The following is a 25884-nucleotide window of genomic DNA, read 5'->3' as shown; positions in this document are numbered from 1 at the left end:
TTGGGTAAAATATGTTATAAAATAAATCAAGAGATTATCATAAAACTACCTTATTTTATAATAGTAAATTGTATATAAAATATATATCATCGTGTACAAAAATAATTCAATTGTACTTGTTTTAAATTATTTATTTTCTTTATAAAAATTAATAACGAAATTAATAAAGAAAATAAAAACTAGATATACTTGTTTTGTCATTTGTTTTTATGAAACTGTCATAAAAGAATATTACAAACTTATGTGTCTATTATACGTAATATTTACATACTTATGCAAAGATATAGGAGATAATCTCCTATAGACGATCTATTTAAAACATTCCATCATGAATACCTATAGGTACTAGGACTGCAATAAATAATAACAAGTTACGAGCCACCAATCTCCAGTCATTTGGTACTGCATAAGGTGCCAGAATTTGGGTTAATCTATGTATCTGGCAGAGTAAATAAAAAATTTTTGTTACTATCACTCGGATTATACAAGCGTCTATTCCACTCGAAGTAAATAAAAATACTTACTTCGTGACTTGCACAAATGAAGATAAACGATGTGACTAAAAGATTTAATACTGGAAATCTTGGTAATAATACTAACACACCGTGTGAATCTGCTGCCAGCCAAATATGGCCTTGTGCGACTAGAGTTTCTAAACTGATTCGACCTAAACCAGCTAAGAGAGCTGAATGTTTACCGCGCAATGCTAACGATGCATTTCTAAGCGCAATATAACCTATAATCTGTAATGAGAAATTAGTTGCGTTTAATGTCGAAAAGTACAGTGGAGTTTGTAGATCATTACCGGTATAAAAGCCACGTATGAATGAATTTCTTCGCATTCCGATACCGAATGACATAGTATCGTGAAAGTAGTGTAAGCTGTTAGAGAAATTAATGCCAGGACAGAAGACAGCGCAATTCCTGGAATGTGATCTAACCTCTGTAAAGCTACAAGACCTGCTCCAAAGGTTACACCCCAAGTAACACTGTATCTATCCACCCTCCATCGTGACCACCATTCGCGTATGTCGTCGTCGGTCGTAACAAATAACGCTTTCCAAGGTCTTGTTACAAACACTTTCTCAAAGAAAACCTATTATATACGACCATACATTGAATGTTGTTGTTATAAAGGAATTTTATAAATTAGATAAATTATGAATTAATACCTCCGACATGTACAATATGGTAATCATTGACACAAGACCTAAAAGTTTCAAAGCTAGATAAAGTAAAGCTCTTGGTCCATATTCCGTTAAACTACCGGAATATATTCTTGGCGGTAGCCATGCTAGAAAGTAGATGACTAAAAACCAGAACGAGACCAATGGAACAAAATGATAAAATTGGTACGGTCTGTTCATACAAAGGCATAAAGTGACTGTTAGAAAATTTAATCTAAACATAACCTGAAAAATAACAAATACGTAATACCGTCGCGAATTAATTTAATATTTTAATGGTTTTTTTATATACGTACCCTAGCAAACCTCACTAGAGAAACATCGCCCGTTTGCCAGAAGTAACAAAAATGTCCATATCCGGAAAGGAACAGATACGCAGAGTTAATTAGTCTTAAGTACATATAAATAGGCAAAACATTTTTAGCTCCGGTAACATGGTATATTAGTACCACTGCTTGCATTAACCCTCTCCATTCGTCTGTTTGTTCTCGATTTAAAGTCCTTGGTCCTCTTTCTCTATCTTCGGTAAAAAATAATCCAAGAGCCAATATATATCCAAGCGGTAACCAAAAACTGAACTCGCTATAGTATTTATTTTCTTTCATAAAGAAATTCGTTCTAAACACAATACGAAAGCATTGTATAATAATTATTAACGATAACAGTTTTAAAGAATGCAATTTGAATGTACCTGTCGCATAAATAGAAATAAGCTAAGATAATGGATAAAAGAGCCAATGATGTCATCAGTGTATAAGAATCTTGTACTTCGGGTTGTTCAATCTGTACAACTTCGGAGGTATTTGCTTCTTCGGCATTTTCCTCGTCAACAGTGGTGACACGTAAATAAGATACGTCGGTTCGATGGTAACAAAACTTTTTGTATATCCACATTCCACCGCCAATAATTATACTGAAATGAGCTACTGTTTACTTTTTGCATAAAATATGATATTGTAATATGTAAACAATTACCATAGGGCAAGGCCAGATAAACTTAGCAGTTGTAAAGTTGTTGCTGGTTCTGGGTAACTACAACAGCTCCCATCGTCAAAGTTCATGTGATCGTTGCAGTAAGTGTTTAATAGTATTTGAACTTTATGTCGCAAGGATAAGGGACTAGCTAAGTATCCGTCCGGACTCTGTTCTAACACACCAGTACCAACAAGTTTACTACTTTCCCATAAATGAGCTTCGCTATGGGATAGTATCTGTATATCAATATACAAAAATAATTTACCTTTTCCTAAACAAATACCAGAATATGCATAAAATGAGGTTTACCTTGACTGCTGCTTTATTACATAAATTGATCTGTCTATTATCTATGCTTGCCAACTGAGCCGGTAGTCTTTCTTTTAGCACCGGGTCTTGCAGTACCCATAAAAATTGAGTGTTCTTTTTAGCCAAGAAATCTACCGGTTGCACTAGTCTCACTAGACTCATACTATATTCAGAATACAGTTGAGTGTCGCTGTTATTGTTTGCAAGAATTGTCATCGCTGCACTGCCTGCAATGATCAAGCTAGGTGCATCGCTTTTCTAGAAAACAACAGTCATTATTATCCGCATTTAATTTCCATTGAAACTTATATAATTAAATATGTTCGAACGTAGTCAGTGTACAAAATGTGTGTATAAGTTACCATCCAACTTCTTAGATTTTCGACCATAAAATTATTCAATCGTGGTCTCCACAAAAACTGTACGTTTAACCTTAGCTGGGCATCTTTGAAATTTAAATCAGAATTTTGTGGTAAATCTGCCAGATCTAATGTTTTACCATCGACTATAAACTGTGATATAAAAGATTTATATAGCTGCCTGATTCTGGCATCTCCGATGAATACAAAATGATTATGGTGGCCCATGAAAGCCAGATACCTCAAGCATCTGCGGCTGTCTCTGAATTAAAGAATATTTTTAGAAGAATATTATTTTCTATGCCAACAATATGGATAATGTCGGATTTAAATTCTTACGTTTGTGTATAATAATGCATCATACAACCGTAAGGCTGCCATTCTTTGTCTCCTTTATATCTACCTTCGGTTAATAACCATTTACAAGAATCACTGCCTAAAGAAATTAATTGCATTAATCTATATTACAAATCGACTGTTTGTACTTGAAAGGTAGTTAAATAATAAATGTTTTACCATAAATAAGATGCATGAATCCATGATATAGAATAAAACAAAGGACAAGTGCGGTAGCTAATTTTTTAGCACTTGCCACTGTAATTAAACTAATAAAATGTTCTGCTGAAGTCATGAATAACTTATTATTCGGTTACATTGATGCTAGAAAAAAAAATTTTGTTTTTAGTAACGATTTTCGCTTCACAATGGCACATAGTCAATTAATAAATATTGTAAAAACTATGTTACAAAAAACGAGAAGTAACGGTAGTAATTATGCATTGCTTAATATTGTACATTAATCGTATATCACTCTTACATAAATATAATCGTCCAAACGTTTATAAAATCCTTAAACCGCTGTTTGATAAATAATATTGCACTGTAAATAATGATGTAATTAACGCAGAAGTTTCACTGTTGTATTATAAACTGCAATATTATCGGCTAAAAAATTTTATCAAATAAGAACGGCTTGTAATTATTTTATGCAAAAATTAGTTTAAGCGCAGTTCGTAGTTCCAGCGTTCCCGGTCACTTCTATGACGTATTAATACAATAACAGAAAGTAGCATCTGCAATACAATCGATTTTTCAATTGGTTATTTAAGTAGCGACCGATGTAAATCAACGTTTTCAAAATTGCAAAAATTCCAGAGCCACGAGATAATTATGTTTCACTTTAATGACGACTTTTTATTTTCTCATTTCATTTCCAAGTTTAATATCGAAATGAAATAGCGGAGTAAAAGTGAAAATTAGTGTAACATTCTATCAGAAAATCTGTACGATTTAATTAGAAAAATATTAAATTCATTTCTAATGCAACCATCCATTTAAACGAGGATATCGAATTGAATTCCATAGATAAGAGTGTATTTCTTGTTTGATAATCATATCAATAATCAAGATTATAAAGTTATCGCTTTGGTAAGTTCGCATAAAGAATATGTATTGCGCAATAAATTTCGAATTATAAGAATGACCTTAATCTTGTAGAAACTTAGTTTTCTTTTATTACGGTGTTCTGGCACAAGGATGCATTTAACAATATGTAACAGAATAATGTTCAAATTTGTTTTCTGTAAATATCGAAAATAGGATTAGGTAACGAGGCAGTTTATTGAAGTCTATTTAAAATCCTGCTTTCAAAATGCACCAGATAATCTTCAGTGATTTTCTTCGATCTACATAAAAAGATAGCCAGACCAGAGTTGTACACGGAAAAGACTAAAAAATTTAAATTTTCGGCTGAATACAAATGATCGTATCTTATCTATGAAAGTACGATCTGTCATTTATACCGGTTGATAACATCGACTTTGCTACACAAACTTCGGTTTATTTGTAGAGGTCATTCCAGCTCAGGTGTATCGATAAACTTTCGTATTTGCACCTGTACAGATCAAAATAACTGCACACGTTCCGGGTGACCTGTACTGCCTGTACACTCCTAGTGATTCCTAGTGATTTTTTCCCTTAGACGGCAAGAATTAATATTCCCTATCTAATTCGTATTCTTTCTTTGTTTGCAATTAACAATATAAATACATTTGTTAACTTGCGATTTAATAAATATTCTGCAACTTCAGCAAATTACGAAAACAAGATACTTTTTAAGAAATAGATTTCTTTTATAAATCGATCGTTTATTTGTTTGCGAAGAGGGCGCCAAAATATGCAAGTAACTTCCAACAAGTACATTGCGGTATTTGGTCTCTAGCAATTTCTAGCATAAGTTCTGAAATAAGGTAGCATGTATGGTACGTGAATTTAGACGATACCGTAACATTTAGGTTAATCATAACAGAAGCATTAAACACGTTTTATTAATTCAACTTCGCTTGAATTTTCTAGTAATAATTTTTTCTTGATTCGATATAAAGTACCGTAAAATATGGTCGTGTTTACTTGTAACAATTGCGGCGAAACGTTACAAAAGCCGAAGGTTGCAAAACACTACGAATTTCAGTGCCATACCGCGCCTTTTTTAACGTGTATCGACTGTTTTAAAGATTTCCGGTAGGTATTAATAAATACGAAATAAATGTGACTAGTTCGTGTATAATTGCTTCATATATATATATTATTTGTCACGTTAAGAGGAGAGGAATACGTAGCTCACACAAAATGTATAACCGAGGCTCAACGATACGGAGGAAAAGACTACGTACCGAAAATCGGAGCAAACAAGGGCGAACGAAAGCAACAAGAATGGATTAATATTGTAAATAATATATTGAATAGCAAAACCATATTGTCAAATGCGGAACGAAGTTTTCTACAAATCCTATCGAAATTTGAGAATATTCCACGAAAGAAGGGAAAATTTTTGAACTTTGTACAAAATGCTTTGGGTCAAAAAATAAATTCAACGGTGGTTGAGAAGGTTTGGACTATAATGGAAACTGATTATAAAAACAATTCGCAAAATGTAACGAATAAACAGCGGCAGGAAAATGGTAAGAATAATTTGTTACTGCTACGTCATAAAAACAACCATTACTACGTAATATACTTTACATTTCATGCGTGAATAGGTAAAACGGATCATAAGGAAGATGATAAAAAAGATTTAACCGAAAATCAAGAAAACAATGCTATTGAAAATCAAAATAATGAAAATATATGTAAAGAGAATCTAACCGAAGATCAACAGAATGGAATTAATGAATCTAATAATGCTGATACAAATACTGTTAATAATCTTAATAAAAAGAAAAGAAAGTTATCTAAAACAGCAGGGAAACAAGTAGAAAAATCTAACTCCAAAAAGAAAAGTATAAATGCTTCTATGGAAGAACAAACAGAAAAATCAAGCCCGGCGAAAAAAAGTAAAAATACTGTGCTCTCTGAATCGTCGATTAATCAATGCGATGATACTATAGAAAAATTAACCTTTGACTGGAAAGGTACTATTTTAGATGTAGTTAAAAATAAAGGAGAAATTTCCTTAAAGAAATTGCAAAAGAAAGTCATTTCGCGATACATGGAGTTCTGTTCGAATACGGTAACGAATGAAAAAGCATCTGGTAAATTTAATAAAAAGCTAAAAAAAGTGCCAGAAATAATAATTTTGGATGAAAAAGTAAAACTAGCTTAATTTATAAATCATAAGTCGTTTAAGTATTACTGCCCCGATTTTTCGTAAAAAAAATACAATAAAAACTGTTATTTATAATGTCACTGTATGCAATTATTACCACAAGAACTAAGCATTACCTTCCATCGTGCACAGAAATGAAATAAAAGGAAATATTTTGCGAAAAATTTATTCTTTTTTTCCTTTTTAACAAAAAGGATTGGTAAAAATTTAACAATATTATGGAATATAAAATTAAGAATTCCATGAATATCTGTAAAATACAGAATGTAGTAATAACAACAAACGATACAACGCTAATCTACAGCGTAAATTTGTTGTATGGAACACACTTACCTAGGAACATTCAATTAAAAATAAAGTTTCGTACGGACTTATAAATAAAAGTTTTTAAACTATTCGTATCAATTATTATCCGGTATCAAATCTTTACAACATGGAAGATTTGTTTAGTATTCTCGCAGGAAGATTTTAAACGCTAATAATTATATTTAAAGACATATTTTATATTAGATATTTAAAAATTTATCTAAATACCAGGCATGATTACTCATAGTAGCTAGAAGACCCTGTGTAAGTATTTTGGAATCATTGGGCCCAAAAGTTATAATTTGTTGGTCAAACAATTGCGTGACTGTACCGCCGAGAGCAGTGAGAATTGCAGTGCCAGCACAAATATCCCATTTTTTTATTACTGTCATATGTACATATGCAGTTGCATTACCGCTTGCAACTTCTAAAAATTTATAACCTAAAAATGCATAAAGAAATATAAACCAATGGCAATGAAGAAAATATATAAAACGTAAAATTACCAACACTATTACCTGCCCCAGCTGCAGAAATTATTTCAACTCCTTTACCAAATACACTTTTGGTAACATTGTGAACTTGACCAGCGTGTGATTGCGATACAATTAAAATTGGTTGTCTGTCGTCTTCCTGCTGTTTTTTAAAAAATATTTAATACATGTATTTATATATTTTGTCGATTGTATTACCTTGTGTAGTCCCTGTAAATTTCGTGATACCACATGATCGGTCCATGTCCAAAACAGACTAGAATTTTGTTTTGTTTCGAATGGCTTATATATAACACCTATTATTGGCTTTCCTTTAATGGCGATACAAACCATAGTCGTAACGTATTGCAACAAATTTTCTGGATCAAACAGAAATCAATAAATAATAGATACTTTCTAAATTAGATTTAAAGCTTTAAGCGTATAATATGTACACACCTGTGAATTCTTTGGTAGCATCAAGAGGATCGATCCAAATTGTTATATCGTTAGTGTTCACAATTTCATCCTTAATATCGTAATCGACCAAGCTATCGACAGAGTCTCTTATGTCCGATACTGCAACTTTATCACAGTCTTTTGATGTTTCTTCAGATATTACAGTTATGCCTGGGAATGCTTCTACCAAAGAATGGTACATTGCGCAATGTGATCTATAATCTGCTTCTGTTACTGGATCATTTTCACCTATTAAGTTTAGAAATAAGATTCTAACATTATTGGCATTGTAATTACATTTATACTGTATCAGCATTATTTTGTTATCTATTGATATTTAAAATTAACTTAATTTATAGCGTTTGTAAACATTCTAACGATAGGGGAACAATTTATTACCTTCTTTTGTTTTTCCCTTACTCTCTACCTCAAACTTAACTTGCTCGTGGACTGCTATTACTTCGGAACCACCGAATTCAGCTGCCTTTATAGCAGCGTTAAGAAGTAACTTTAAAGAAACATTTCTGTCGCGTACATTTGTATACAGGGTTCGATTTGTATACAAGTACACTACGCTTAATAATATTGCGATCCCGCAACAAATTGTTCTTCTCATACGCACACTCATTCTGATATGCATTATAAAACACTACTCTACGTTGTCTCTAATAATACTTATTTCTTAAACTTTATTTTACATGCCCAAGCATTGTAATTGTTGGATAAGTAGCCATTTTTAATTTATTTGAATTTTCCAATGACATCGAACATTCGTACTTGTGCAGCAGACTCTCGGGCGTAAGAAACGTGCATCGGTTTTAATTTCGTGAATTTCAATATTCTTTTGTAAGTTTCGTACGTATCAATAATCACTCTATAAAACTGTTTCCCCAATCGATTACTTTCATTGAAATGTTACTCTATACGATTATTTTTATCTCTTCGAATACATTTTCCGACAGATCCTTGGACAGTTGGATAAGCTCCGTAAGTTAGGTTAGTTAACATCATGTACTGATAACTAACCTAACCTGTTTAAATCATAATTGAAATACAATGTAACTTGTTCAAACCGTATTTAATGTTATTTTCGTACGACTTTTATTTTAATTTATCAAATTATTGAAAAATAGCAAAATTCAGTTTTTATAAAATTTTGTGGAACCTTTTTTTTAAATTACCGTATTACCCGAAATTATAAGAATATTAAGCGAATGATTTGTTTTTTGTAACCGAAATTGCGTTTCTGAAAACGCTAGTAAATATAAATAGTTGTATTACTTTTTGTCATGGTTCTATTAAAGAACAAATTTTATTGATCAATAGTAATACAGATAAATGATTTTAATGACATTATGTGTGCCCCAATCTATAAGAGTAATTGAATGATAAAATGTATTTGTAACTAAATATTATATATTTCGATTATCTATACTTATATTTATACTTAATTTGGATTGCACGCCATGAGATCCGTTCAAAATAATTGCTTACCTTTTATTTAAAATAATGTTAAATAAGTGGGGTAACAAGTGAGATAACATTGTATATTTTTGGTGTTACGCTATTAATAGTGATTACTGCAATATATTAATCTGATATCATTGTACAGCGCACTTCCTACATAGACAATACAATGCTTTCATCGTGTATTAGCATGTTGCGTGCACCTTTTTTTCTTCGGCATTCGCGTTTTGTAATTTATGCTTTTTTTATTCAACTGCGGGATAATATATATCATTCTTAATAACATCGTAATAATTTATAACTGGATAACTCACGCATTTTACATTGCCTTTTTATTGCAATAATAATAAGCACTATGTTGCCTTTGCTTTTTTTTCCTAACTCATGCATCTAATTTGTTAATATGTGATAAAGTTACTTCATCAATTTCATCTATGAAATTTTAATAATTATTTTAAGTTACAGAAAATGTCATTCCACTTGGTCCAGCGATAACTGCACGATTAACAAATTGTTAATAATTTTTGCAGTTGCTGTTACACATTGTCATCTGTTAAAACACAAAAGACAAACGCTACACAATTCTATTCTTAAGTAAATGCATAAATGTCTATTAAGTAATTTGAGAATACTGTTATTATACCTAACAAAAGAAAAATGTGAAAAAAATATAATCATTCGATTTATATTGATTTTAACACTTACCATGATACCACCACTTTGTTTTCTTTGGGTTTTTGTTACATGTTTTCACATAAATTGCATTACCAGGTGGTCTCTCCTGCGATGGCACAATAATATTTATTATTATTTCATCAACAGGTATGATAAAATGTTTTTTTACCTTTGCTTGACAACTGCTTAACATCGATATAATACTTAAACAAACACTTTGCACACTCAGAGCTGGGGACCAATCGTCGGTCAGAATAGATAGGCAAATATGACCATTACTATAAACATGTGGATGAATTGGTATATTTGCACCTATGAAAGTTACTTCTGGTGAATCGAACGGGTACTTAGAACTAAATTTGAATTGCAGTTGAAATTGTTCTCCTTCATACAAAGTACCCTTTGCACCTTCCATATGAACGATCCATTGTGTTAAATTTTGTTCAGCAAGATCTTCGTCTACGCGTACACCTGGCGGAGGCTCACGTATTAAAGACATTAACTCCTTCTGCAATCTTCGCTGAAATAATATTTACACACGTCAAAATCATAAAACAACATGAAAGTACAATAAGAAGGTATAATTCAGAGTATTACGAAAGATCTTAATTATTATTATTTACCTAAGCGAATTATCATTTAAAAATAAAAAAACATCACAGACAGACGACGCGTTTACAAAGGAATATTGGATTAATTTTAGAAACATTAAATATAGTCAATAAAATTTCACTCGAACATTTGTTACCGAACAAAACACCATGACAACATCACAGAAATTAGGCTATTTTTTAAACAGATCAGGGGTTGCGCGTCGTATTTGACGTAAAATGTCATCCAAATTTGGACGAATAACACGCGAATGTATTTTCATTTCATCGATACAAAATGTAACATTTTTCATCGTCGTGGAATACGTTGAATGTTGAATATTTCGATTCGACATTCCATTGAATCGTAATAGAAAGGCACACACAGATTCGCGTATATTAAAGTGGCTTCGATATTAACTTACCTTTGACGGGGACATTGCCGCCATTGTCGTTATGTCGCTCTCCATTGAAAAATATAACCGCTATTCATTGCGATTTACATAACTTGTTTTGTTCGTTCTTTGATTCAAAAACGTTAAACTATTTGAATTATGGCGTTTTGCATTTTTTTCCCCTAAATTTCGTACTGTTCTGTCAGCGGAGAAAAGTGCGGTTACACGACAAACGCAAGTCGTATGCGGGACTCTACGTAAATCAGTCAAACTTGACAGCCGTGCCCATGAACTGGGGCGAGTATTCAATATACGACTATTAAGCCGGTTACACATGCTCCGGTCAATCTGACAGATATACCTGAACAGACAAGCCTGTAACTGTACGAACGTGTCTGATGAAACGATTTTAACCTTTCTAAACATACGTTTTCACATGGCAGTAAACTGTCGTGACAGTGTAGCGGGTTTTTGACTATTTGTATGCAGTTGAGTGTCACGAATGGTGTGGAATAAAGTAACTTCAGTATCTGTTTATATTATTTATAAAATGATAAAGTTTATTGCCAGAAAATAAAAATTGTCACATTACTGCCATAACAGCGATAAAAATCATGATATTCACGATGTTAAAACCATAAATTTTCAGTGTCATAACACTGGATTTGTTGTACAACTTCGACAGTAATGTTGCGATACCAAATCGTAAATAGGTTTGGTTTTCTAGTGACATTCTAGTACTAGTATCTATCTAGCAGATAATAATTTAAATTTATATATATACATTGTTCTTTATTTTTAATATTTTTGTACTTATCAATTCATTATTTAAATTTGTATTTTGTTTTAATGTGAATATGCTCGCTATTGCTGATGATCACCGAGGATTGAAAAGTAACCAAAGTAACTAGATAAATGGACGAATGAATACATTGAACTGCACGTTTTTGCGCGGGATTTCAGTAGATTAAAGTGTAGGGCAGAAATGAACAAAGTCAGGGTAATTAGAAATTGAGAACGCTGTTGTGATTTCTATTGCCATGAGAAAACGAGTGTTTGGTTTCCTGTCGCGAAGAGAAAGGGGTAGTCGATGTTAGTGGTTTTCTCCCCGATGTTTGTAGGATGCATTACGGTAAATTAAAATTCGATTTATTCGGCGTACCATGCGAGGATGTGGCCACCAGCCTTCCCAGGCTGATGACCCCATCCCCGCAGCTGCCCTTATCCACCACCTGGGGACGCGTCACTGTGGGATTATGCTTACTTGATGCACGTGGTTCGTTTCCACGTATGATGCGCGTGCGTTCGTAGGCCCACCCTGCTAGGTGTACAAGTCTTTGTCTAGCAACAGGAGTTTTACTCTTTATCTTTTTGAGGTGCTTCTTCGCGAAGTTCTTACCAAGCAGTGAGTTGAGCGTCCTTGCATTTTTGGGAGGACGCGCTTTCGCCCTGTTGCGCTGCGCGCGCAGCCTTACGGCGGATTCGCACTTGACGGGAAACTGCTCCCCTATACTCTTGTGCGGACGAGACCATAAGTCTCGACCCCACATCACGTAGGGGTTCACCTCCTCTGTCACCTGGATAACCAAACTTTCGAGAAAAAAAATTCGATTAGATGGACTTTACCGACAAAATTAAAATATTTCAAATCATTCTGAAAAAATTATTTTCAGTTGCGAGGGTCGATTACAATCATTTTTTATGAATACACATACCCTCGAAATCCTACGCATTTTCGAGAAAAAAATTCTTTTCCCGACAATACGATGTAAAAAAACCTGGCGGGAAAACGTCCAAGTTTGTCGTGAAATAGTTCGCTATCTTCGACGCTAGATGGCAGCAATTTTCCTACCTTTTAGCCGTTATGCTTAATTACGCTTTATTATTCCGATTCGATGTTTAAACAATTTCCGTTAAACGCATCCTAGCAATAAACAAAACGTTAACTCCAATTCTTCTAACCAAACCCTAAATTCTACCACAGACGAGGTATACCTCTGTGAGGCTGTGGATCACATCGATCACAGATCGCGTGACGTGTCTAAATTATTACGTTCTTGGCAAGCCATAACCCCTTGATTCAGATATAAGCACTGATCGAATATACCTGATCAATTTTAACCTAGGGAATCTTTTGTACTTTTAGTATAATACGTATTAAGACTGAAATTACGAGGTCCAGGTTGTCGTTAATAAAAACATGGAAGAAGAACTAACCTCTCTACCTCTGAAGTAAACGCGACATTATTAATCTATGTATTATAACCGTCATCTGGCGGTATGCGAGTCGAAATCAGTTTAATATCTTAATATCTTGGGTTCGCGAAACGGTTATTGGTTGCGGCTGCGATGAAGGTGGCCGGAGGTGGTGGAGAAACCGAAGGTCGTTGAATAGGTATCTCTCTGCCGGTAGTCGTAGCACCCTTCTTTTCTCCGGCACGAAAAGGCTCTTGAAATAAATTGAAAATGGCTGGTATCGCCCTGCTCTCGGATAAGTGATACCTACATCACCTACACGCATACCGGCCGCCACAGAATTCCGTGGTATTTTTTCACGTATTCGAAACGCGCATTCGAAGCGGCCCCGAATCTGTATGAATGGACGATCAATTAAAACGATGTTAAAACGTTATATCAATCGCGTACCCCCGTCGAAAATTGACCGTCGAAGGAGGAAAACTAAAAATTGGAATAGAAAGGGCGCTGGTTTTCGATGGCACTCGAAACGAAGCAGAGAATTAACGAATTTAATTCGTCAGATTTGGTTGACGCTCTAAAAGTACACAGTCTATTCTTTGCGTGAGTTTCTTTCCTACTATTGATGGGAAGCAGAAGACGAAGTAAGGACGACGCAAATAAAGACAAAATTGCGTTTTGATCTTTCAGAGAAATAAATTTAAGAACAACCCAGTACCTATATAGGTTAAGAAACCATTTCTACAAAGAATAAAACTGAAACATCGATAAAGTATTTAAATTTAAAACTTCAAGCTAATTGAGTTAGCAAAACGACGAGAAACTTTAGGGTTCTGAACTTTCAGGTTAGGTTAGTAGTTCTGTTTATCAAGTAAATTCAATCTGCCTTCGATTGTCTTCTTCGACAATTTAAATAATCATTGTCGACAAATGTACACGTATCTACGTCGAGAAGTAATCGTAGGCCGACGCGAGGGAACTTTTATTTCCATTCGTCGCGCGTGAACTGTCGTTTAACCTAACCTACAACCCGAAAGGTATTCTTTTCGCCGTTCGACACGACAAATTGGGAATTTGAATATCATCGATGGTTCTATTACGACAGATGGTCGGACTCATTATTCGGTGAAATCGAGCTCGTCGAAAATTTATGCACACCCTCGGGACCGCGTAGCGGTAAAATCATTTCCAAAATTCGCCGGTAACGCCGGTGCTGGTTAATTTTCGGTATGCACGCGTGCAATAATGCATCCGCGCGACCGAGCACATGCACGCGATCGCAAGCGGGTGTGAGAACGTAGCGCGCGCGTTTCACGGCGCTAACACAACCGTGGAAACATGTGTGTGCGGGGCACACGAACGGGAAAGGTGTATTGAATCGACGAGTATCATGCAGTTGACAGCTAGAGCTAATTGAATCTTGACTCTATCTATCTGTCGACTCGAGCTGAGACTCGACTACCGCCGCGAATTGCATTTCCGTTCGACAGAATCGTTCGCGCTCGAGAATTCTATCTTCCCCCTTAATCCCTCTTCGTTCGTGTTGCGTAGAAATATGCTAAAACGCCCGTGGCGCCAGATACTGTTCGAGTGGGCCGTGTTTGTCTTTAACCTCGCGTACCACGATGATCCCGATCGGTAAACCGAAGGAAAGAATTGTACTTGAATCTGTAACTTGGAGAAATTTTGCACGCGGGTCGAATATTAATTTTTATTCCGAAAAGTCTGTCAACTTAAACATTATCGCGCCCCGGTATCAGCTCGATGCTTTCCTCGACAAAAGGAGAAAGCTAATTTTAGTCAAAGACGTCGTTCGATGAAATACGATCGGAGTACAAAAGACTGAATATCTTTCGCCCGGGAGGGGGCGCTGAAGGGTGTGCAGAGGGTGCGAAACAGCGATGTTTTTGATTCGAAAGATACTCCCTTTTAGCGAGTATTTCTTTCCTCCTTGGCTCAAGTTCCAACTAATGCAAAATCTATGAGTAATAGCAAGTTTACTTCTTTGTTTTTTCTATTTAATTTGTTTGCTCGGGGAAAGAGACGATACAAAATGTTATAAAGAATCGAGAAAGAACGACAGTGTACAGCGGTTCGGAGAATCTCCTTTATTGGGAACGGAAATTTCTTTTCAACGTAAATTGAATGGAAGATTTCCGTGCTCGGCGGCATTCAACCGCGTGGCGGATCAATGGGGGCTCTCGATGAAATTTTAATTAGAAAAGAGCAAGATGTACAGGGGCGAAAGGTGCAACAGAACAATCAATCGGATCAAAGGCTGCCCCGAGTTACCGAAGCACAACTTTTGCAAAGTAAGAATATAAACATTGCGTTCACGAGGGTCGATCGATAAGGTGTCTCCAAAAAACCAACTTCCCAAATAAAATTCAATGATTTCGAAACCACCGTGAACTAATTCCATTAAATAACTCGGTCTCCGACTAGATAGTAAATTGAACCGGGAAAAAAACGCGCATCCAGGAAAAGTTCAAACGCTAAAAACGTAAAAGCTGCCTGAAGGTTTAGGTTCTGGCTCGCGTAAAAAATCTCTAAACCAAGTAGAGAAAATAAGCCGCTAACAAGTTAAATTACAATTAATTCTCTATGTACAAATATCGATAAAATGGAACTGTTCCGTACGAAACCAAAATACAAACTTCCAAAGGGACCGAAACGACTTATTTTCGTCCCACCTTGTACATATATTCTTTGCAACAGATATAATATCAAGAATCTGGAGTTTAACATCGTTGAACGGAAACGAGTCGATCCTCTCGTAAACAAAGATGGCGCGAGTAAGAACGATAAACGCTGTGGGGGTGGGTTTTCCCCTAGGATTCTATAATTCGTACCATCTTTATCGTTAAATTCTGAAACATATAATTCGAAAGAACCAAGATACAGATACAGATCTGGCTCGCGTAAAAAATTTCTAAACCAAGTAGAGAAAATAAGCCGCTAACAAGTTAAATTACAATTAATTCTCTATGTACAAATATCGATAAAATGGAACTGTTCCGTACGAAACCAAAATACAAACTTCCAAAGGGACCGAAACGACTTATTTTTGTCCCACCTCGTACATACGTTCTTTGCAACAGATATAATATCAAGAACTTGTAGTTTAACATCGTTGTACGGAAACGAGTCGATCCTCTCGTAAACAAAGATGGCGCGAGTAAGAACGATAAACGCTGTGGGGGTGGGTTTTCCCCTAGGATTCTATAATTCGTACCATCTTTATCGTTAAATTCTGAAACATATAATTCGAAAGAACCAAGATACAGATACAGATCTGGCTCGCGTAAAAAATCTCTAAACCAAGTAGAGAAAATAAGCCGCTAACAAGTTAAATTATAATTAATTCTCTATGTAGAAATATCGATAAAATGGAACTGTTTCGTACGAAACCAAAATACAAACTTCCAAAGGGACCGAAACGACTTATTTTCGTCCCACCTTGTACATATATTCTTTGCAACAGATATAATATCAAGAACTTGTAGTTTAACATCGTTGTACGGAAACGAGTCGATCCTCTCGTAAACAAAGATGGCGCGAGTAAGAACGATAAACGCTGGGGGGGTGGGTTTTCCCCGTCTAGGATTCTATAATCCGTACCATCTTTATCGTTAAATTCTGTACTCGTGGACCGATGCCTCGATTGCGCAATCAAGATGGCATCGAGAAAGGCATCTCTCGCCTTCGACTCAAACTACCAACAAGTATTTCAATATCCGCTCCAATATATTCCCATCGACCCTATAAACGTGTGTGCAGTTATATTGGATTCCCTTCCTCTGCCGGTTCGTTCTCTCTCTCCCATCCCTCCCCCCCCCCTCCCGCTATTTTTCCCTCTCCCTCGCGTTCACGCTGGTTTTTCCGTTCTCCCTTCCTTCGGGGTACGTGTGCGAGCCCGGACCAATCGGCCCTCGACACACCGACGTGCACACGCTTCCACGTGTGTGCATATCCCACCCACCCCCTCGAAGGAAACCGCATTTAAACGTGTTTGGTAACCCTGTAAAAGATTCTTCATCCCCGCGTTCTTCACCGCGAAGAATGGATCCCCGGGGGATTCCTTGGCGAGGGACGTGACACCAGCTATAAGCGTTCCGCTCGAACCGATCATCATTACGATCCTTTTAATTTCCTCGTTATTGCCGGTAACCGCTGTTCCCGGCTAAAACTGATTAGGGGGAGTTACCCTAGTACCGGACAGTAGCGGTATCTTTGACAAAATTACCGGTGAACTAATTAATAATGAAGAAACATCCGTGCAAATGGCTACTTTGATCAATCTAGCCATTGCACCGCGTTTCTTCTACATTTTTCAATGTACGTTATTCTTCTGCCTTTGGATAGGTGCTGATAGATTTATGCTTGGTTTTACCATTAGTCGAACCACAATTTCAATGCGTGAAAAAATTGTAAAATCAAAGTACGTAGATATCGAATTATCTACCGAATAGGTCGTCGATAATCCATTGCAGGGGGATTGCATCGAATAATAACAAAACAAAAACATTCGTGTAAATCGCCGCTTTGATCAGTTTACTAGTGCCCATTAACCGGGCCGGTTCATACACATCGCGGAACAATTTGATGTGTTTTATCGTCGCTATGCAAACCCATATTACAATCAATTCTCTTCCCCGTTGAACCAACACGCACTAAAACCGGATGAAAAACTACGTTATACTACTTCCCCTTTCGCGTTTGTACAATCTATTTGTTCCACTTTTTGGTCTGATAATTCTCCCCTCCGTATAAAAATTTCACATATTTCAGACCCCGAAGACGCTTCCGTGGGTTTCCACGCCCGGGTCCAGGACAACCTAATCGCGACAAAAGCGCCGAAAACCGGTAGAATGGCCACGGATAATGATCCGGTAAATTCTTTACGGATTAATTAGCCGTTCGACGGTTCGAGATCGCCGAGATTAGACCCCGGCAGGCCCGACGGATATGAAATAATTTATCGAAGCCACCTGGGCACACATTAAAATCGACCAACCCCCGCCCCGTTCGCTCCGTTTTTTCCCTCTCTTTTTTTATTTCATTCACGATCTTCTATCTTTTGCCGTCTTCCCTTTGTTGTACCGCGATCTGTACGCGCGGAGCCCCGTCGTTTATTATACTAATATGTCCGTGGCGTGTTCATCGCTGTGCATCGCCGTCAAAGGGGTTTCCTCGTTCGAATCTAATTGTTCGGACCCGATCCTCGCCAAAGGAACGAAGTGATACGGACCCGGGACTGGTTTTTCGCCTCATTTCAACCGACGCGATCAAACGGACCCCTCTTCTTATCCGTGAATCTTTCCGTACGGTTCGCTAAATTTTCGACCACAAGATCAGTGGTTACCTTACGGGAAAATCAGAATTCGAAACGAAAACATCTTAATTTTATTGCATTTCTCTATAGGAACTCCCTAGACTTCGATGTACCTCGTTTAGCTATGCTTTAACATAGTTGGTTCTTAAGGGAGTATTCCAGGTCTGGGAGGTCAATTTTTAAGTACGATTTTTGTTCAGACACAAACTTTGTTCCTCTCTGATAGAGGACTCGACTTAACTCGATCATTTTAAAACATCTTAATTTTATTGCATTTCTCGATACGAACTCCCTAGACTTCGATGTACCTCGTTCAGCTATGCTTTAACATAGTTGGTTCTTAAGGGAGTATTCCAGGTCTGGGAGGTCAATTTTTAAGTACGATTTTACGTGTGACGATTTTTGTTCAGACACAAACTTTGTTCTTCTCTGATAGAGGACTCGACTTAACTCGATCATTTTAAAACATCTTAATTTTATTGCATTTCTCGATACGAACTCCCTAGACTTCGATGTACCTCGTTCAGCTATGCTTTAACATAGTTGGTTCTTAAGGGAGTATTCCAGGTCTGGGAGGTCAATTTTTAAGTACGATTTTACGTGTGACGATTTTTGTTCAGACACAAACTTTGTTCTTCTCTGATAGAGGACTCGACTTAACTCGATCATTTTAAAACATCTTAATTTTATTGCATTTCTCGATACGAACTCCCTAGACTTCGATGTACCTCGTTCAGCTATGCTTTAACATAGTTGGTTCTTAAGGGAGTATTCCAGGTCTGGGAGGTCAATTTTTAAGTACGATTTTACGTGTGACGATTTTTGTTCAGACACAAACTTTGTTCTTCTCTGATAGAGGACTCGACTTAACTCGATCATTTTAAAACATCTTAATTTTATTGCATTTCTCGATACGAACTCCCTAGACTTCGATGTACCTCGTTCAGCTATGCTTTAACATAGTTGGTTCTTAAGGGAGTATTCCAGGTCTGGGAGGTCAATTTTTAAGTACGATTTTACGTGTGACGATTTTTGTTCAGACACAAACTTTGTTCTTCTCTGATAGAGGACTCGACTTAACTCGATCATTTTAAAACATCTTAATTTTATTGCATTTCTCGATACGAACTCCCTAGACTTCGATGTACCTCGTTCAGCTATGCTTTAACATAGTTGGTTCTTAAGGGAGTATTCCAGGTCTGGGAGGTCAATTTTTAAGTACGATTTTACGTGTGACGATTTTTGTTCAGACACAAACTTTGTTCTTCTCTGATAGAGGACTCGACTTAACTCGATCATTTTAAAACATCTTAATTTTATTGCATTTCTCGATACGAACTCCCTAGACTTCGATGTACCTCGTTCAGCTATGCTTTAACATAGTTGGTTCTTAAGGGAGTATTCCAGGTCTGGGAGGTCAATTTTTAAGTACGATTTTACGTGTGACGATTTTTGTTCAGACACAAACTTTGTTCTTCTCTGATAGAGGACTCGACTTAACTCGATCATTTTAAAACATCTTAATTTTATTGCATTTCTCGATACGAACTCCCTAGACTTCGATGTACCTCGTTCAGCTATGCTTTAACATAGTTGGTTCTTAAGGGAGTATTCCAGGTCTGGGAGGTCAATTTTTAAGTACGATTTTACGTGTGACGATTTTTGTTCAGACACAAACTTTGTTCTTCTCTGATAGAGGACTCGACTTAACTCGATCATTTTAAAACATCTTAATTTTATTGCATTTCTCGATACGAACTCCCTAGACTTCGATGTACCTCGTTCAGCTATGCTTTAACATAGTTGGTTCTTAAGGGAGTATTCCAGGTCTGGGTGGTCAATTTTAAGTACGATTTTACGTGTATCTTTTTGCAATCGAACGATTCGATCGAACAGTTATATTTGTCCAGACACAAACTATGTTCCCCTCTGATAGAGTTGGTTCTTAAGGGAGTATTCTAGGTCTGGGAGGTCAATCTTTAAGTACGATTTTACGTGTAACTTTTTGCAATTGAACGATTCGATCGAACAGTTATATTTGTTCAGACATAAACTCTGACTCGAGTTAACTCGATCATTATAAACTATATCCCAGTACCAAAAATAAATTTTAATCGCGAAACTTGAGAAAATTAAACGCGTTAAGGGGTTAATCCCCGTGACTGAACCGACTTGACGCCTCGTCAGATCCTTCTTAAGTTGGGAACAACGAGGCGATGGAGGCTGAAAGAGACGATATCCCATTGGGAAGAAGTTACAAGCGAGCCTCCCGTGGGATCGAAGCCCGATCTACACGTAAAAGAAAGTGGTAACGGATAATCAGAAGCGGAAGAAGCGCCCGAAGCGTGGCTTTGGCGCGATATCCCGTTCGTATCGACGATAATGGACGCGTTGTATTGGATCAACCGCACAATGAATCCGATCGGTGAAAGGGTTTTTGCAATCGTACCCACGTTCGCCGGGCATATCTGCGGGGGATACAGGTACGCTTAAAGCACGGTTCCTTTTTCTAAGTGCCATTATAAGTGCCATTTGAGCATGCCTGCACCCCGCTTTGTCCGCGAATTTCAAACTGGTCATTGTCCTCTCGTTATTGTTTGAAAGGACACGGTATGACAATGCGGTTAAAAACCATCCCCCGCTAATACCGGCCATTTTTACCAACGTATCGACCGTCCCGTACAACGAAATTAAATTTCACGACAAAGGGTTAATGACTGTGCCGTACCTTTTTCCCCCGAGGGTGGAAAAAAAATCCTGGCAACCCTTGAGGATCATTCGATCCGTCTAAAAAGCGTCTTTTAAACGTACCGTTTAAAGATCCGTGATCCAAATTACGCCTTGACGCGAAACTGATTTGGAAGGCTTCCGCGGCGAGGAATCCTTAGAACCAGGATTCCCCCCGTCGGCCATTGTGCCTTTCGATTCTCCGTATCCTTTCTCTGTCAATCAGCGGCCGGGCCTCACAATGGCCGCGGCGACACATTGTGTAATTCGAAATGAATGCTACCGAGAGGCCACCGGGTATAATTGTTTCACGACAGGTCCCCGGGGCTCGCGATCACGCACGGCGCATTAACGTAAGAACGGACTACACCGGTGGTGCCCCGGTAACGAACAATGGCCAACGGGGGCCAACGCGTGGTACGAGATATCTCGTTACACCGTAATCGAGGAATAATCGATCGCAAAGTTGTAGCACAAGGCAAATTGCTGGGCGTGGTGAGAACGATCCAGGAAACTCGAGAGGGCGAAAGACAAGGGCGCGGACCAACGAGGAAATCCGAGATTTTTCTTCCTTTCCTCTCGCGAGCTACCCCTCTATCTATTTCCCAGGCATCGTTCCCTTTATTTTTCCGTGCCCATGTAAAAAGGTTTTTATTCAAACCCGTGTTCACCCTGAACCAGTGTTCTTCCAGAGCCACGCAACAAAGATTCACTTCACGAACACGAACACGAACACGAACACGAATACTGGGTTAATTAGGGGATTCTGGAGGATCTCGTCATTCGTTGGTACCTGTAGCAGTTTCAAAAGAGAAACTGAGAAATACAGAAATTCAATATCAAAATCAGATTCTATGCCTCGACGCTTTGCGCTGCAGTTTTCTGATTCTACTTCCAAAGTTTATAACAAATTTAAACTTCAAAGGGTTAATAATGTATAAATATTGATTTAGAGGATGTTCGATAAGGAACCCAGAGCTATCGATCGCGAGTATCTCGCGACGAAAAATATTTTTCCATCGCCGGGATTGAATCGAGATTCGTCTAATCAATTTGGTATCGGCGAGAGAGCGTCGAATCGTAGACGCGAGAACGATCCGACCTAATTAATTTATTCGCGCGCGACGAACGCATCGTATTGATTGATGCAAGCGGATACGCGGAGGACGGCCTAAAACCGCGGTATAATTTTCGTTTCGAGCACGCGTGGCACTCAGACGCGACAGGAGCGGTTTTTACCGTGCCAGGCGCCGGGTCCTTTTTTCGTTTTTCGGCGGGGCGCAAGGAAGAAGAACGGTAGAGAACGCGGTAGAGTATGATGACAGCGGAAAGACACGTCCGCCATTGAGAGAATGTCGATCTCGTTTTTTGCGAACGGTGGGAAGACACGCGGAATGGACGTTGTCGATATCGTTTTCACGAACGACACGTACGTATAAGTTACGATGATGTGAGGCAGATCCATTAGACTATGCAATTGTCCACGTATTGCATTGTCAGTCCGCCATGGAGATTTCTATTCAGAAATCGCGGAAGTCCCCGGATGCATTGACGAGAGATAGAGGATGATCGAGGACCGCTCTTGTTGCGAGAAGGAAAGAGATACGAGAGAGACGGGGGATCCCCAGTGATCGACAAGGATACTGGTTACTCGTATTTCTCTTTTTCTCTCCCTAAACGTCCACCACCGATATTCGTTTCCATCGACGTTGGAAATATACCACCCCCCCCTCTTCTAGACCGAATTTCATTATTTTTAGAAGCAAATCTTAACGCGTTTGCAATCAGATTTCCCTCATTCTACGCTAAAATCAAATATAACAATGAACGCTAAACGCTAAACTTTGCACTTGGCTGGTCTTTCCGAAGGGACAAAGAATTTGGATGTACCCCCTAAGGAAACACAACGATATTATTGTTTTAAACCCATTATATGATATGTTTGCTTGCTGTATTTACTATTTATTTCATAAGAAAGTGTGCTTAAGTCAGTAAGTAGCAGGTGATCGAAGAAAAGCCCCCCAGTGGAAAGGGATAAGATAAAAATTAAGGATTAAAGATGCCTCCTTGTACCCCCTAAGGAAACGCAACGATATTATTGTTTTAAACCGATTATATGATATGTTTGCTTGGAGTATTTACTATTTATTTCGTGAGAAAGTGTGCTTGAGTCAGTAAGTAGCAGGTGATCGAAGAAACGCCCCCCAGTGCAAAGGTATAAGATAAAAATTAAGGATTAAAGATGCCTTCTTGTACCTTCTAAGGAAACACAACGATATTATTATTTTAAACTCATTATATGATATGTTTGCTTGCTGTATTTACTATTTATTTCATAAGAAAGTGTGCTCCAGTCAGTAAGTAGTAAGTGATCGAAGAAGAGTCTCCCAGTGCAAAGGGATAGGATAAAAATTAAGGATTAAAGATGTCTCCTTGTACCCTTAAAAAGAATTCGTATACTTGTAGGCGAATTTTGTATTTGCCTCGCTTTTCGGCGGAAACAGGTCGAAGTTATAATATAGGTGGCGATAGATGTACAACTCAGTATGTAAATAGCGCCGGACTCTCAACGAGGAGCAGAGTGCGTGCGGAACCTTGTAACGGGAACAATAAACAGAAGAAAGGACAAACGGAACCCGGGACGAATTCTTTTCCGACCACGCCTGTCCAAACTGTTTTCTCCTTTTCTCCCCTACATACTTTTAAAGCTATAACACGAGAATCCTCCCCTAAATCGTACGATAGATAACTCTGACCACCACCCCTCTCAGGGTTGATAAAGTCGTCGCGAAGGATCGAACGGTTAACGAAGAAAGAAAAATGTAGTGGTCTCCACGAACGAACTTGTTTGAAGCTACGTTCCGTTCCCCCCCCTTGGATTCTTCTTTCGCCCAACAAAAACGTCGCAAGGCCCTCGACATTTTGCGTACTTTGCTTGCGCCTCGTTGCGTGAAACGCTCGAGAAAGAGAGAGAGAAAGAAGCGTAGAAGAAGGTGCGAGATTAAGAAGCAAAGTAAGGGAATCTCGGGGGGAACCTTTCGTTTCGTGGTTGGACGCGAAGGAGGTACGCCGGAGATGGCTCGGGCAGTTAGGGGCATTATATACCTAACAGGAAGAGAGACAAAGCGAACAAAACACTGTCGGGGCGTCGCTTCGCAAACACAGCGCCCCCGCCAACCGGGGCAACCAGGGGGGGGGGCGGAGAGGGGGGAGGGAGAACTAAAACTTGGAACAAAAGTCCTCACTTTTGTTCCTTCGAAAGTTTTTCGAATTATGGCCATGGTGCGGAGAGAAAGACGGAAGAAAGGAGGACGCGGAGCCCGGGAGAGGACCTTCTGTGATTTATATCTCGCCAAGGTTTCGGAATTATTAAACTTTCCGGGACACCGGAAGAAAGGAGGTGAAAGGAAAGATGGCCACGACGGAGGAGTTTCCAAGAGAGCTTGTACTGTAATTAAGCCGTTTTCTAATGAAGATTGATCGTTCAATTAGCACCGTACCTCCCCACCCACTGTCTCATCCGTTATTTAGACCGTATAATACTTAATCAAGACGTCTCTGTAGCTTTGCGTTTCGATGCAAAAAAAAGAAGCAATGTTGAAAAACAGTGGATCCAGTCGCTAATTTACCCCCATGAAAGGTTCCCGCGTTCCACGACTCCGACGGGGGTTTCTTCGAGGAACAAATACGAATGGTTAACGTGGACGATCGTGTTCGTTAATTAGCTACCCGGTAGTCCCTTCGAAGTTGCAAAATACTGGCAAGGTGGAGCGTTTTCGCCGCGGTAGCGATGGTCAGTGTACCCCGACCGAGCTGTAAAACACTTCGATTATCCATTAACAAGCAATTAAACCGCTGGTAACGAGGCACGATTCAGGCTCGAGTTGAGTTATCCCTGGAAGAGATTAAAAGCTGCCACTTGTGAGTCTGGTCGAAACCACCCCTTTGCGTTTCCGTCTCTCTTCCCGCTGCTGCCTCCCTCTCCAACGTTCGTGCCACCGTCTCTGTTTCGCTCCACCCCTCGACCGTCGTGGCCACAATAGAGAGTGGGAAGCCTCTTTCTATGGATCACACAATGGATATAGTATATCAAACAAATTCGACCCCGCGGAATTATTGGCCACGGTAATCCCACGTTGCCGACCGCGGACGATACTTATGCCATTCGTGATCGCGGCACGTGACCCGCGCCGGGACAAGGGGCTGAAAACCACCGGTGAAATCTCAGCCATGAAACGAGGAGACGCAACGTCAAACCCTCCCACCCATTAATATCCCTTCGACCCCGCGTTTCCTCGACTGTGACCCACTGAAGTGGCCGTTTACTTCCCTGGGACAGAAACAGACTTCGGAAATTATCTGGTAACTTTGGAAATCCAGTTTAAACCGGATCAAATTTTTAACTGTTTTATCGAAATAGGAGAATGTAAATATTAACTTCTACCCTAATTATCATTATAGATGTTGATAGGCTGTAAATTTTGTGTTAGTAGTCCCCTGAGCCAGCGTCCATTTGTTAACGCAATTGTATTTAAATAATTCGATAAGAAAGCGCCACCGACGAACGAAATATACGCGGCTGTTGTTTTAATATTCCACAATTTGATCCGATCATAACGGCATCGATTGAAGCGCATCCTGATTTATGGCAAAGTACATAACAAAGATTTCGATGGCAAATCCAGAGGCGACACGTCCTTCATTCTGACAGGATTGAAAGCCGTAAAAATCCTTGTCGGACGAAAGGGTAGCCCGATCTAGGTACGCATGCGTTTGACAGAGTAGATATATTTCGATCATGGATTTTCGATAGGCTGCAAGGATTAG

General features: G+C 38.3%; 4 protein-coding genes across 7 annotated transcripts; 1 reads left to right on the top strand and 3 right to left on the bottom strand.

Annotated features, from left to right (window-relative positions):
- Positions 1–200: 200 nt before the first annotated feature.
- On the bottom strand, positions 201–4345 carry LOC122395057 (N-acetylneuraminate 9-O-acetyltransferase). 3 transcript variants are annotated; one of them, XM_043392356.1, is made up of 12 exons: positions 3648–4345; positions 3347–3490; positions 3170–3266; positions 2834–3092; positions 2472–2729; positions 2163–2398; positions 1879–2100; positions 1484–1805; positions 1173–1412; positions 806–1096; positions 525–743; positions 201–439 (listed from the first exon to the last, which is right to left on the bottom strand). In XM_043392356.1, exons 2-12 carry the CDS (start codon positions 3459–3461, stop codon positions 314–316), a joined length of 2385 nt encoding a protein of 794 aa, XP_043248291.1. In that variant the 5' UTR covers positions 3462–3490; positions 3648–4345; the 3' UTR covers positions 201–313. The 3 variants fall into 3 exon arrangements, with proteins under 3 accessions (XP_043248291.1, XP_043248292.1, XP_043248293.1); XM_043392357.1 differs by lacking the exon at positions 3648–4345 and having other exon boundaries at positions 3170–3262; positions 3347–3449; XM_043392358.1 differs by lacking the exon at positions 201–439 and having other exon boundaries at positions 613–743; positions 942–1096.
- A 722-nt stretch (positions 4346–5067) lies between these two features.
- On the top strand, positions 5068–6557 carry LOC122395021 (cell growth-regulating nucleolar protein). Its single transcript, XM_043392294.1, has 3 exons — positions 5068–5350; positions 5432–5790; positions 5869–6557. Exons 1-3 carry the CDS (start codon positions 5226–5228, stop codon positions 6429–6431), a joined length of 1047 nt encoding a protein of 348 aa, XP_043248229.1. The 5' UTR covers positions 5068–5225; the 3' UTR covers positions 6432–6557.
- Positions 6558–6799: 242 nt separating this feature from the next.
- On the bottom strand, positions 6800–8783 carry LOC122395022 (putative inositol monophosphatase 3). Of its 2 annotated transcripts, none has more exons than XM_043392296.1 (5): positions 8072–8783; positions 7673–7921; positions 7433–7593; positions 7259–7373; positions 6800–7182 (listed from the first exon to the last, which is right to left on the bottom strand). In XM_043392296.1, the coding sequence occupies exons 1-5, from the start codon at positions 8310–8312 to the stop codon at positions 6941–6943; spliced, it is 1008 nt and encodes a 335-aa protein (XP_043248231.1). In that variant the 5' UTR covers positions 8313–8783; the 3' UTR covers positions 6800–6940. The 2 variants fall into 2 exon arrangements, with proteins under 2 accessions (XP_043248231.1, XP_043248230.1); XM_043392295.1 differs by having other exon boundaries at positions 7259–7376; positions 8072–8778.
- Positions 8784–9319: 536 nt separating this feature from the next.
- On the bottom strand, positions 9320–11103 carry LOC122395103 (ubiquitin-conjugating enzyme E2 W). Its single transcript, XM_043392433.1, has 4 exons — positions 10830–11103; positions 9984–10334; positions 9845–9920; positions 9320–9689 (listed from the first exon to the last, which is right to left on the bottom strand). Exons 1-4 carry the CDS (start codon positions 10872–10874, stop codon positions 9676–9678), a joined length of 486 nt encoding a protein of 161 aa, XP_043248368.1. The 5' UTR covers positions 10875–11103; the 3' UTR covers positions 9320–9675.
- Between the last annotated feature and the right edge of the window lie 14781 nt (positions 11104–25884).

This window comes from Colletes gigas, unplaced genomic scaffold (assembly GCF_013123115.1).
Source record: "Colletes gigas isolate AHSC1104 unplaced genomic scaffold, ASM1312311v1 Colletes_gigas_Sc00005, whole genome shotgun sequence".
NCBI classification, from domain to species: Eukaryota; Metazoa; Arthropoda; class Insecta; order Hymenoptera; family Colletidae; genus Colletes; species Colletes gigas.
This window is presented reverse-complemented; position numbering and strand designations above follow the sequence as displayed.

Excerpts from the sequence above, each read along its gene's own strand:
- LOC122395057 (XM_043392356.1), bottom strand. The coding sequence starts at position 3,461 with ATGACTTCAGCAGAACATTTTATTAGTTTAATTACAGTGGCAAGTGCT. Across the intron at positions 3,093-3,169 it reads ATGCATTATTATACACAAAC|AGACAGCCGCAGATGCTTGA; the intron begins GTAAGAATTTAA and ends TCTTTAATTCAG. Across the intron at positions 744-805 it reads CATACGTGGCTTTTATACCG|ATTATAGGTTATATTGCGCT; the intron begins GTAATGATCTAC and ends TTCTCATTACAG.
- LOC122395021 (XM_043392294.1), top strand. The coding sequence starts at position 5,226 with ATGGTCGTGTTTACTTGTAACAATTGCGGCGAAACGTTACAAAAGCCG. Across the intron at positions 5,351-5,431 it reads GACTGTTTTAAAGATTTCCG|AGGAGAGGAATACGTAGCTC; the intron begins GTAGGTATTAAT and ends TGTCACGTTAAG. Across the intron at positions 5,791-5,868 it reads TAAACAGCGGCAGGAAAATG|GTAAAACGGATCATAAGGAA; the intron begins GTAAGAATAATT and ends ATGCGTGAATAG.
- LOC122395022 (XM_043392295.1), bottom strand. The coding sequence starts at position 8,312 with ATGCATATCAGAATGAGTGTGCGTATGAGAAGAACAATTTGTTGCGGG. Across the intron at positions 7,922-8,071 it reads TAAGGGAAAAACAAAAGAAG|GTGAAAATGATCCAGTAACA; the intron begins GTAATAAATTGT and ends TAAACTTAATAG. Across the intron at positions 7,594-7,672 it reads TGCTACCAAAGAATTCACAG|AAAATTTGTTGCAATACGTT; the intron begins GTGTGTACATAT and ends TGTTTGATCCAG.
- LOC122395103 (XM_043392433.1), bottom strand. The coding sequence starts at position 10,874 with ATGGAGAGCGACATAACGACAATGGCGGCAATGTCCCCGTCAAAG. Across the intron at positions 10,335-10,829 it reads CGGCAATGTCCCCGTCAAAG|CGAAGATTGCAGAAGGAGTT; the intron begins GTAAGTTAATAT and ends ATATTATTTCAG. Across the intron at positions 9,921-9,983 it reads TAAGCAGTTGTCAAGCAAAG|GAGAGACCACCTGGTAATGC; the intron begins GTAAAAAAACAT and ends GTGCCATCGCAG.